This window comes from Canis lupus, chromosome 15, assembly GCF_048164855.1.
Source record: "Canis lupus baileyi chromosome 15, mCanLup2.hap1, whole genome shotgun sequence".
In the NCBI taxonomy this organism is placed as follows: Eukaryota; Metazoa; Chordata; class Mammalia; order Carnivora; family Canidae; genus Canis; species Canis lupus.
The window spans coordinates 49,304,592-49,317,580 of record NC_132852.1 but is presented as its reverse complement, the minus strand read 5'-3'; the positions used below and the strand labels follow the sequence as shown (position 1 = coordinate 49,317,580).

At 43.8% G+C, this 12,989-nt stretch overlaps 1 protein-coding gene across 16 annotated transcripts in view; it reads right to left on the bottom strand.

The window, feature by feature from the left end:
- CALD1 (caldesmon 1) overlaps positions 1-12,989 on the bottom strand; it is a 188,511-nt gene that overhangs the window by 67,352 nt on the left and 108,170 nt on the right. For 3 of the 16 annotated variants that reach the window (XM_072777281.1, XM_072777288.1, XM_072777289.1), the window contains exon 1: positions 7,389-7,645. The exons of the other annotated variants lie outside the window; for them this stretch is intronic. In XM_072777281.1, coding sequence (XP_072633382.1) covers positions 7,389-7,441 — 53 coding nt within the window. In that variant the 5' untranslated portion in view covers positions 7,442-7,645. Of the gene's footprint in view, positions 1-7,388; positions 7,646-12,989 lie in introns of those variants that run through there. 16 annotated transcript variants of the gene reach the window in all.

Here is a 12,989-nt window from a genome sequence, read left to right as displayed (position 1 = left end):
TGGTTTAGGCCAAGTAGGAAAAGTAGTAATTCTATATTTGGCCCCCAAAGTCCACTTTTAGCAAGCTTCCTTTAACTTCAGAGTTATCTGAAGTATAGGGTATGGAGTATCATCTTTCAAAAAATATTTATTTATTTATTTGAGAGAGAGTGAGAAAGTGCTCGTGTGTGCGCACAAGGCAGGGGTGGGGGCGCTGGAGTGGGGAGAAGAGGGAGGGATTCTCCGCTCAGACCCCCCCCCCCCCCCCCCCGCTGAGCATGTGGGGGGGGCGGTGCCCTAGGCAGGGCTTGATCTCACCACTCATGAGATGGTGACCTGAGCTGAAACCAAGAGTTGCATGCTTAACCAACTGAGCCACCCAGGCACCCTGGGGTTATCACCTTTAAGTAGTTAGTAAATGGGACAACTAAAATCTGAGGTGAAGAGTTCCTCTGATTTTTCTGGATGGTTTAGTGAATACGTATCAGTCACAAACCAAATTCAGCTGCCTTTTGCCCCAACATCAGTAGTTCTGTTGGAGTCAGATATCAAGCCACCTCTTTTCCGGGGTCTTTAGAAAGAGGCTGCTCAGAGGGAAGGGAAAGGTAGGAAATATGATACAGATTAAGCACGCACAGTGGTTTACACACATTTGCACAGTTAGTTCTTTTATTTTTCACTAAACTTGAAAGGCGGATATTTTGTACTTTTTTGTTTTTAAACAGATGAAGATACTTAGACATGGTGAAATTAAGTGACCGTCTCAAGGTCATACACTTCGTAATGAGTAAAGTCTAAACACAGATGTGGGAGTCAGGATATTTGGCTCTTACTTTCTCATCTGTCAAGAATGTGCTCACTATCTGCGCTGAAAGCTGGGTCTGCCCGATAGAAGGGGTGCTGAGACCCTTTCCCCACCCAGCAGTGGTGTCTCACTCCAGAAAAGTGACCTCTGAGATGGCAGAAATGAGCAACAGGCTCCCCTTTAAAGTCATCCTTCCTTCTCCAAAGGTCCAGGATGGCCTAAGCACCGCCGGGCCTCACCTGTTCATTAAAATGTTGTGTGAACACAGTCTTTTTCAATTCAGTTCTTAGGCATATCACACAAATGTATTAAATAGCTATGGAGATGATCTATAGAGAAGCTATGAATGTCATGAAATCAGCTTAAAGCTAGCTTTAAGAAGTTGCTTAAATTTTATGCACTTCATGTATTTTGTCTCTGGAAAACACAGGGTAGTTATGAGCTGTGGCTTATTGCTGGTCTGTGTAAAGAATGTTCTCACTCTTTGGAGAGGAAAAGTGTCAAATTTATTTCCTTCTCTTTGGAGTGAATACCATCCTTACTATATTGCTATTTTATTTTCTCTCTGTTACATACAAAGTGAAGGAGAGGGTGTGTTGGAGAACTGAATTCTAGAAAAGGTGAGTATAGACATCCCTTGTAAGGATCAGAAAGCAGTCATAGAAAGGTAAAGAACAGACATGGAGAGCTAGTATAGCAGACCGAGCTATCAGGTAAGAGGCAAATATCTAGGTGCTAATAGAAATTCACCAGCATAGAAAATATCAGACTAGAATGCCAGGCTTTAATCAGGAATATCACGACTTAACAGATGCATTCTAATCAATGTCTGTGTGAGATGAGATTTACAATAAAGTTATAAAGAAAAAGAGGAGGATGAATGAAAAAAATGCCATATTTTCTCTAGAAGTTTATTGTTTTAAATCCTCCTTAATAAAATTATCTCCTATGCTGGCTACTTTTGTTTAATGTCTGTTGTTTTTAATAATAAAAAAAAGTAGTCTTAAAAACAGTAGAAATTAGTGTTTATAAATCCAGCAGACTGGAGCCCACCCTATCAGGCAAAGCGTACTCCTGTACACAAACGGGCTCATGAGTTAAAAAGCCCACTGACCACCAGTTGCTTCCTTGGTTTTGCAACCAGAAAAAGTATTTAATGGGAGAGGAGGGAGGATGACCCAACTGAGCCTAAATACAAACTTAGTTACGACATCACAAACAAATCACAACTCTGAGATTTTCATCTATGAAATTGCATAATATTAGGGCCCATGCAAGGATATTTTTCCAAGTCTATAAAGAACAAATGGTCCCTCCAAGTTGCTCCTCTGATATTAAATGTTAATTGGGAGAAATAAGGCTATTCAACAATAACTTGCAGTTGTTCTGTACTTCATATTTTCCATATACTCTTGTGATAGTTTTACAGAGCAAGCATGCCCATCTCCATTTTATAGCCGTGGGAGCAACTTGAAGCAGCTTCCTTGAGATCACGGTGCTGATCACCAAAGGAGCTGTATCAGAATCCAGGGCCTCTGATTCCCATCTCAAAAGCCTCTCTTGAACATCCAGGCTGACTCCTGCCTGGAGTCAGTGTGGTCGCTAGGCTTGCAGAGCTTCCTAAGCTGCTCTGGAGGCAGCCAGCTATACCAAGATCATGTAATAGGGTCAGCGCTTTTCGAAATTCAGTTTGTGACTCATTTGCAGTTTCTGAAATCTGTTTAATGGGTCATGACTGGCACTTTTAAAGGAAATTAAAAAGGACAGAAAATATCAGAGAGCAAGGAAACTAAATCACTATCTTGAAAAAATATGTGCACTCCCATGTACACGAAAGCATTATTCACAATAGCCAAGGTATGGAAACAACCTAAGTGTCTGTTGATGGATGAATGGCTAAAGGAATTTATATATATATATAAATGTCTATACTCACCTTTTCTAGAATTCAATTTATATAATATAATAAAAATAATATATTTATCAATATATATATACCTATATATATTGATATATATATATCGTTGAATATTATTCAGCCTTAAAAAGGAAGGAAATCCTGTCCCGTGCAACAACATGGATGAACCTGGAAGGCATTAAGCTAAGTGAAATAAACCAGACAGAGGAAAACAAATATTGTATGGAATCACTTATATGTGGAATTAGAGAGAAAAAACAGGTCAAACTAGAGTGATGGTTGCCAAGGGTTGGGGGGTGGGGGAAACAGGGAGAGGCTGGTAAAAGTGTACAAACTTTCAGTTCTATTATAAGATGAATAAGGTCTGAGGATCTAACCTCTAACATGGTGACAACAGCAGATAATACTGTATTGCAGAACTGAAATTTCCTGAGAGAGTAGAACTTATTAAGTGTTCTCACCGAAAAAAAGAAAAAAGGGGTGAAAAAAGGTAAATATGGGAGGTGATGCACATGTTAATTCATTTGATGGGGGTAATCTTTCACGATGTATATGCACATCAAATCACCACATTATCTGCTTTAAATATATTACAATTTTATCTGTCATTTATACCACAATAAAGCTGGAAAAAAGAGAAATCTGTAGTACAATTTTAAAAAAAAGAAAAAAAAGAAATTTCCTGAAAAAAAAAAAAAAGAAAGAAATATAGGGTTGCCTGGGTGGCTCAGTTGGTTAAGCATCTGACTCTTGATTCTGGCTCAGATCGTGATCTCAGGGTCGTAATATCGAGCGCCTCCGAGGGCTCCACTGAGTGTGGGGTCTGCTTCAGATTCTCTCTCTCCCTCTCCCCGTGCTCTCTCTCTCAAATAAATAAATAAATCTTAAAAAAAAAATAAAAGAAATACTCAAGGGCATTGTACATAGTTAGAGTGGGCACTGTTTTGTAAAATATTTGTTTTAGATATATGTATGTGTGTGTATATAAATAGGATACTGAGTCACAAAATGAACTTAAGTTTATTGTACTTATTTTAAGTATAAGTTGATTGTACTTATTTTAAGTATACGCTAAAAGAAACTTGTATTTCTTTCAGAGGGTCAGAGGAATAAAGGAAAGAGGAAAACAGCAATGTAGCTAAGGGAGAGATCAGGTGTCCGGACGGCTCTGCCGGCAGCCACCGCCCTGGGAGGACCAGGGAGTGTGCGTGCTGTCGGGGGCAGGAGGGCTGAAAGAAGATTCCTACAGTCCTGCAGTGGGTGGGAGGTTAAAAGACTAGATCTTCCTAAAGCCAGAACCTGTGTTTTGTCCTTCTTAGTGTTCTTAGTGCTTAGTCCAACACCACTAACTGGCATAGGAAACCCTCAATGAATATTTGTTGAATGAATGCATCGAAATGAGTAAGGTTTACAGATTTTTAAAGGCTCCTCTTAAAAATTCAATTAGGCTTGGAAATGAATCCAAGCAGTCCTACATTTATGAAAAGCTTGTTTCCAAGCCTTAATTTGCAAATTGGTTTTTGGAACTTCAAACATCATTATACATGGCAGTTAGGAATGCAGGCCAGCCCACAACCACCTTTTTTAAGCCCGAGATGTATCTAAAGCTAATACTGAGAGGCAAGGCTGCGTTTCCAGGGGAAAAACGCATCCTCATCATTCCAGTTAGGAATGCCAGGAGCAAATGAGCCTCCAGATGGCAGAGGAGCACCTCCCCTGACCCCATTCCTCTAGTTGCAAGCTGGACCTGCCTCTGCAAAGTCATTTGTGATGGGCTGGGAGGATGTGAGAAGCAGCATAAAGTGAGAGCTTATTTCCTATATAATTTCCTACCTTTCTTGGATTCCATGGTTTTAAACTTTATATACCCTTCCACATTTGTTACAAAATGTGACACAAGAACAAAACGTTTTCATTGGCAGGACATATAAAAGCATACTTCTTTATGAGAAGCATTGCTCTTAATGGACGAAAGCATGAAGAGTTACAAGAAATGCGAAATTCTGACTTAAGGAGACTTCACGAAGGCTTATGAGAAAAGTAGCAGTGAAAGACATTAGACTGCAAGTGACAGAGTGTCTCAATAATCTCACCAGGAACAGGTGACACAGCACCTCGAAATCTAAAGAACTAAGAGGCCATTCACACCTGTCTTGAAGATAACACAGCTCTGTGCAGGTCTTGGCATTCAGGAATTTTAATGTGCCTCATAAAAAAAAAATACTGCCAATCTTGCTCTGTAGGGAGTGAAACTCGGCTAAATTATCTGATGCAAATGCAAAGGAATTTAGAATTCATTCTGTCGGGCACCTGTTTGGCATTTAACCTCATACTTCTTCCAAAGCAAAAAGTGCAGAAGCTTCGTGTGTTCAAAGGAATCAAATAAAAAAGTGTGAACTTGGATGAACCTAGTTAGGTTTACCCAGTAAGGAGAAATTTGAAGATTTTTTTTTTCCTTTTAGCAACAGCACCATGCTGGAAACTGAAGATTCAAAGATTCAAAATAGTCCTCGCCCGGCCAGTACACTGCTGCTTATGGTGGGGGGCCCTCTACCTTTACTACAAGCCTAATCACAGAAGGTTGGCCATAACTCACTAGCACAGAGAGAAAATAGAACTGAGGAAGGTTTGAGGAGGAAAGTAACGTTTGATTGGAGCCTTAGAGGACAGGAGGGAAGTAGAAGCAGGTGAGGGAGACCTCACTCTGAACACCATTCCCACACCTTCTCCACCTCACCTCACCCTATCCACCCTTCCCAAGCTTTTCTGGAATCCCATGTATCCATGGTTGGGTTCCAGAACTCCTGGTCTTGTGTAAGGCCTTTATTCCACATGAGAGGACTGAGGCACACGGAGTGTTCCCGGGTAGGGAACAGAGGGAGCCAACGCATGGAGGTAGCCTCCACGTGATGAGTCTGGGGAACAGTGAGTGGTCTGATTCTGCAGCAAGGGTGGGTCAAAATAAGAAGGGATACTGAGGCAGCCTGCAGAGAACTCTGAATTCCCCATTGGGGAGAACTGGTTCCATCCTTAAAGGTGGGCAGAGGAGGGGGGAGGCGACGAGGTCAGAAAGGGGAGGAAGATCGAGGCCAGGGTGAGACGCAAGGCAATTATAATTGTCCAGGTGAGAGGCAATAACTGTCGAAATTCAGGAAATGATGGAGAGAGCGAAGAGTGAGAGAGACATGGAGAAAGTAGACTGATAGAACCATGGGCCTGATGGAGTGGGAGAACTCAGAACCTGGGAGTTGGGAGTGAAACACTGGACAGGCGTGCATGTGCGGGCACACACAGGGCTCTTGCCCAGCATTCCAGGCTCTGCTCTTGACCAGCTGCGTAACACCAGGCAAACTCTTCCCTACTGTGTACATCACTTTCCTCAATAAAATAAAGGAATTCAATGAGACCAGTGGTTTCTGAACTGTGCCATGGAGATCCAGAATTCCAGGGAAGGACGGGTGGAGTGGGTGGAGTGGGGTGGGGTGGAGAAGAGATGCGAAGCAAAGAAGAGGTAAGCAATGGGCATGATTTGGGAGTGCTGTGCGGGTGAGGAGCTCTAGATCCAAAACCACCCATTCAACCAGAACATCTCTTTTATGTAATAGAATTCCTCGCAAGATGAAATTTGCTAAAAGACAAAACAAAAAACAGAAACGACTAGTTTGATAATCACTGGCTTATCCAGATAGCCTCTCAAACCCCCTTGAGCTCTCACAGTTGAGTGATCACACTTAGAGAAAGGGCCGATCCAGGAGATCTGCTAACGTAGCACACATAGGTCTCGTTTTTTTAGGATCCCATTGAGTCCCTCTGTTTATTTGATTAACTGTTACCCAAATGCTGGAACAACTGGAACAACAATTGTCATGCTGAATCGGTGCCAGAAGTCTCAAAAATGGGAAAGATTTACTGAGAAGCCATTTGGTATCTAACTCTTGTGCGGTACCTTTTCCCAAGACCCACTAAGTTTTCCAAACCTCATAAACACCAGCGTGTAAAGGGCTCTTGCCTGCGAATACAAAGACACCGGCTCCGTTTCCGACTGTCGTCTGGCTTTGGGGAAGTTGAGTTAGCCCTCTGGGTTTCATCTCCTCTCATCTATAGGATGAGAACATCGCTGCAAACAATCCTAGAGGCCCCCTTTCTAGCTCGAACATTCCCAGGGTTTCATGATCCTAAACCTTGGAGCCTGTTATCTGAACAATTCCCTGATCGGTGGCATGTGCTCTCAATCTTGTTGGGTCACAGTCAGAGGGTCAGTTTATTAAGGGCTTTGGGCTGTTGACTTTTAAGGATTGGGCAATGTGTGCTTTAGCCAAGAGATCTGGTTCCTGCGAATGGATCATTCTGAGCAAAGGGCTCAGGTCTAAATTAACAGCAGATCTCTAGAAACCCAATACTCTGCGGATCAGTATTCGCAGTAGAGAAGCCCCGCGCCTTGGGTTTAAACCCTCGCAAATGGTCTGGGAACCACCATAAAAATGGCAACGAGGAAAACCAATCAGAACCACCAGAAAGTTGAGACCAGAAAGTTGCATACAGGTCTGAAGTTTCCAGACTGCCTGCCTGCCTGCCTTTACCTCTTGATTTCTCCTCTTCCCTCCCATTCCCACATTAAATCTTTTCTTTCTTTTTTTTCTTTAAAGAAAGAAAAATTTAACCCGAAGGGGCCAAGTGAGCACTCACTGGGAGAGCACCGCCAGGCTGCGTCTTCCCTGCGATCCGGGTCCCCCGAGCATGTCTGCAGCTGGAGGGGGCGGCGGGGGCAGGCGGTGCCCAGGCCCTCGACCCCGGGGCGCTCAGGGCGCGGGCCGGGCCCCCGGAGGTGCCATGTGTCCTGCGGCTGGAAGGCGGTGTGCGGGATGCTCCCTTTGTGTTAACACTTTGGTCTGTCCCTGTGACGAAAGTCTGGGCTAGTCCTGCGCCAAATCTACTCCTCCCCACCCTTCCCCTCCGCATGGGATCACCAGAGAGCTGATTGTTATTTTTTACTGTAATCTCCCTAATAGAGGCCCATCCTGTTTAGACTGTAAAGGGCGCAGATGGCTTAGAGATCTCCCAGGCGGTGATTCCTGGGTCTGAGGGGCCCGGGTTCTCAGTAGCTCTCACGATGAAGACCTTTACATGATTAATTACAAATAATTATTCCAAGGTCGAGACCTGGTCAAAGGAAAAGACACTGATCCCCTGCGCACAGCCCTTTGGAAAAGAGTTGATCCTGGTTATCACTTGCAGGCACAATCCAATGCAGAAGAGATCAACAGACACGGGCCCACCGAATAGTTCACAGGGGTGCAGTTCTCAGGCCCTCATTCTGAGCTCTGTTCTCAATTAGCGTTGGTGTAGGTGCTTTCCAAAGCAAACAGTTCCCACTGAGAAATCAAATCTGGAAAACTCCTCTTATCCCTTTTGTCCAGGGAAAGATGGATGCGTGATATAAAAAATGCGAACCAAAGGCAAAGGGAAGAAGAGAGATGGCTCTGTCAGTGAACTGCTGGATCATAGGGGTGTTTGGTGCTCACGCCCCTCAGTAAAACGAGGGCAACCGCCTGCCTAGAAGCATGTTGCAACAGCCGGCCTGGTCTGTACCCATGGCAGTCTGGTGTGATGATCTCATCAGCCACGCCAGGCAAGGGAGCCTGGTCAGCAACAGTTTGGGAAGCAACCAAATTCCAGTCCCTGAGGAGGGGGTGGTGTTGATTCTATCTAGAGAAGACTCCGTCTGGGCTTGAGTTATGAATACGTTTCTTCATCTCCAACAGGCAATGATCAGATTGGTGCTGGGGAACGCGGATGCTTGTGGGACTGGCTTTCTGTCAAATGAGTAGAACAACTCAGATCTCCACAACCGAAGGTTGAGATGATTCTTTTGGTAAATAGCAGGAGAAGCAATTAGCGTCACACACTGAGAGCCCCTTCACAGAATGAAAGACATCTTTGAGATATTGCTTGTCACCAACAAGGGCTCAGAAGCACAGAGCATTTACGTAGTTCACCAAACATCATGGAGCAGAGCTACAGCAGTGCCTCTTGTGCTCAACTTCAAGGAGTTTAATTCCGTTAGATTCAATGCTCTTGTCATTTCAAGTAACTAGAACATTTTGGTTGTTTTCCTGCTTAAATTTTATGCTGTCATCAAAGTCATGGTTTATAGAGTAAATATAGTTTAGTGAATTTCAAAGTTAATTATCTCCATATATCATGATATGTACACATTTAAATATCTCTGAATATATATATATATATCGTCACTCAACATATGCTGAGTATATAAAGTGCCTGAGACTCTCATAAAAACAGAGCTCTATCTGCCTTCACACAAGAGGCCTTAATGAATACTCACTGAGTTGGCTCGAGTTTATTGCTGCAGAGCTAAGGTAGAAACATGTACTGAGACCTTCTGCTCTTTGCCTTTCTACCAAATTTCGCCCATTTAATTTTTCCCCCCTTCAAAAAATTCAGTGTTTTGCTGTGGCAGACAGAATAAGGCTCCTCCCAAGGACATCCATGTCCTAATCTCCAGAATTTATGAATAGGTCCATGGCAAAAAGGGACTTTGTGGATGGAATTAAGTTACAGGCATTGAGACAGAGATTATCCTGGATTTTCCAGATGTGCTCAATCTAATCACATGGGTCCTTAAAGCCAGAGAATCCACTCTGGCTGTGGTCAGGGACAGATGTGACTACAGATGAATGTTCAGATGGATGCAACGTTGCTGGCGAGGAAGATGGAGAAAGGGGGCCACGAGTCCAAGATTCAGGGCAGCCTCTAGAAGCTGGAAAGGCAAGGAAATGGATTCTCCCCAGAGCCTCCAGAAGGATGCAGCCCTGCCCACGCTTTGATTTTAGCCCAGGGAGACTGGTGTTGGACTTTGAACCTCTAGCACAGTGGAGAATCGGTTTGTGCTGTTTGAAGCACCAAGTTTGTGGTTATTTGTTACAGCAGTGATACTTGAACAGAAACATACTTGATTATAGGGCTCATTTGACCTTGGGAATTCGTTTCAACTCTTGATTTCCCCCTCTTCCCAATACGTTCCAATTTTGAGGTGGCAGGTATAGCTTCGGTATATTTAAGACAAGCTCATAAAATGGAATAGCTTGGAAAAAAATTCTATGATTATTCCAGGCCAGTTCTGTCTCTCTCTATCTCTTTCACCACCCACATATGCACACACACACACACACACACACCTTACCTTCCATGGAAGAGAGCAAGAATTTGGTAACCGTCCACTAATATGCTGACATTCATATACTAAAAGCATGCAAATGGCAAGCTGTATAAAGGCTATCCACCCAACTCTTTTCCTAGCTGTAAAGATAAGAGGGAATCATGCATACTCTTTGTGGGCCCCATTGTTATTAATGGAATGCATCTGGGAAGTAGCTGTCTGTCTTCAGTTTGTGATAGTAAAACTAGCAGGTGTCATAACTCATGCTACTTGGTAGGGTAGTGACGTGCTGATAGTGAAGAGAGAAGTGAGTTTTGGACGTGGGTTAGATACCAGTGGGGAATGGGAAGAACACAAAGGCCCACGAAAGAGAGACTGGATGCATCTGAGAGGTGAGGAGAGAAGTGAATCATGAGCTAAGAGCATGGCTGGGGTAGACAGCAGACAACTTCAGGTAGCCCTCTGGGGTTGGAGAGGCGAGACGAGAGAAATTAGGAAGAACATACCAATGATTAATTTGTAGCCAGTGTTGGGTTCCTGCAGAGACCAGCAGGTACCTGTGCTTTCACCCTGTAGCACAGACAGGGGTACTCAGAATCCAGCTTCCAGAACTGGTGTCTCTGAGAACTGGATTAATTCATTGGCACCATGAACAACTGAGGCAGTCAACCATCCTTCAGCAAGATAATGGGGGTCCCCTGTAGGCCATCTCGGGACTCCCTTACCAGGGAAAATGGAAGTCTGGGCCAGTCTCAAATTACTCATAGCATCCTTAATTTCTAGCTACTTTAATTTTTTATCAAAGAGATTCTGTGCTGAGACGGTTTGAAGGAGGTCAGTGCAAGAGAGGGAGATAGCTCCCACCGCAGGCTGGTCCTTTATTAATAAAATATGATTAAAAAAATAACTTCATGGAGGTAGGAGACTGGCCCCCATGATCTGTTCCAGACTTTACAGTCTGCAATGGTTGTTTGAGAACAGCTTCTACCTTGGAACAATTCCCTGGGGAGAAAAAGAGGCATGTGGGAAGCGCCTGTGCACCGCCCTAATGCACTTTAGTCACACACGTGCGTACACACACACACACACACACACACAGCCACTTACTTCCTACAGAAACTCAAACCCCAAAGTTATCTACTCATTTGAGAGGCAGCATTCAATAAAGGGGGTTTTAAAAAAGCCTCTTGAAAAATATTTTCTCATAAAATCATTTATAAAGAAAGAAAGAAGGGCACCAGGTGGCTCAGTGGTTAAGCAGTGGTTGACCTGAGCCCTTTGGCTCAGGTCGTGATCCCGAGCTCCTGGGATCAAGTCCTGCATCTGGCTCCCCGCAACAAGCCTGCTTCTCCCTCTGCCTCTGTCTCTGGCTCTTTCTGTGTGTCTCTCATGAATAAATGAAATGTAAAAAAAAAAAAAAAAAAAAGTCAATTGTTATAAAAGAAAGAAAGAAATATTTTCTTATAAAGAAAATCATTATAAAGACATGAGGCATTTGCCTCATTCTAAGAGCATAGGCAAGATGCAATAGCATCTTACCTAGAAAGCTGCTAATCAAGGGGTGGACAGCAATGGAACGGAAGGGGCTCACTACATACCTGCAGGCAGACCCTTTTTTCTACTTTCCATGGGCCCCTCTGTAGTCTTCCCTCCACAGCTCGTGGCATCTTACTATTGCCAAGGCATTGAACATGTTCACTTGAATAATACTGCTTTCTGTTGTCCGGTGATAGTGCATATTTATGGGTCCTCCTCAGAAATCTGCCCATGAAATACTCTTTCCTTTACCCAGATCCCAACGCAGAAATTACAGACTCCTCTTCCCCCTTTCCCTCTCGGTAGTGCCCTTTCCTTGCCTCTCCTGCCCCATTGTGTCTTTGCTAATGTCTTCCTAGTTCTGGCTGTGTCTTCCTTGATGGATATGTGGGGGCTGGCTGGGGCTGGAGGAGTGAATGGACTGCTGTGGAAAGTCATCATTTACCCCTCACCCTACCCTTTCCTCATAACAGCCTGTCCTTAACTAGTACCCTTGTGGCCTCTGCTGGCATAATTCTCTGAACTATTCTTTGCGTGATCTGTCCTTAGGCCTGCAACAGGTCTTGGGCGCTATACTCTCTTACTCCCTTACCATGGTGGCCATGTCCTTTGTCCCAACAGAGGGCATGCTTGCCCCTCTGCACTTAACACCATTTACGTACTTACTACAAGCCCAGTCACTTTGGGACATGCTGTAGGGGATCCAAGGATGAGAAGATCAGCCCCCAAGGGAGGTAAGATATGCATACAAAAATTCGAACACGAGCTAGAAAGTGAAGAGTACTCTGAAAGCAGCAGGGCTGCTCTAGCACCGTACTTCAAAGACGACATCCTGTGATCAAGGCCCTGCTGTTTAATCGGTCTTATGCTCAATTTATTCTATTACTGAACTATACTTCCTGTCGGTGAAATAGAAATCCACTGATCTCTATCAGGGCCACAGGTATTAAATCATCCTTCAGCCTCATCTCTGCTAGGCTAGATGCCAGTGCCTATTTTCCATTCTTTTAATATCAGCCTGAAATATAACAACTCTTCAAGCGGGAAACCCAAATTGGACATAATAAAGGCTTGACCAGGGCTGAATGTGCCTGGATGAAGGCCCAGTGCTGCCTGCCACGTTCCTGTTAACACATCTTAACATCGTTTTCGCATTGATAATAGCGTCTCTTACAGAGATTGTTCATTCATTTCTGTGCTAAATCCAGGACTTTTTTTTTTTTCCTTCCTCCCCAGATCTGTCGCCTTGTTGGCCTATTTCCAGCACTTATGGTGAAACTAGTTTTGTTGTTATAATTTATTATTTGACCCTCACATAGAGAACTTCATACTGTTTTCAGAGGCCCATTTTCAGGTCTTTCAGGATATTCTGTACTGTATTTTTCTTGTCCAGGATCTTGGTAACTGAGGAACACAGAATCTGATTTCCAAAAGGGGGAAAAAGATTTTCCAAAGAGCACCTCCCCGAATTTCAATACCTGGGAAGTCTATCTGGTTGAGGCAATGCAGGGTTCAAGGTTCTAGATTGCACTAACAGTGTGCTTATGTATTTCTTGCTCCCCTCGCTAGGCTGT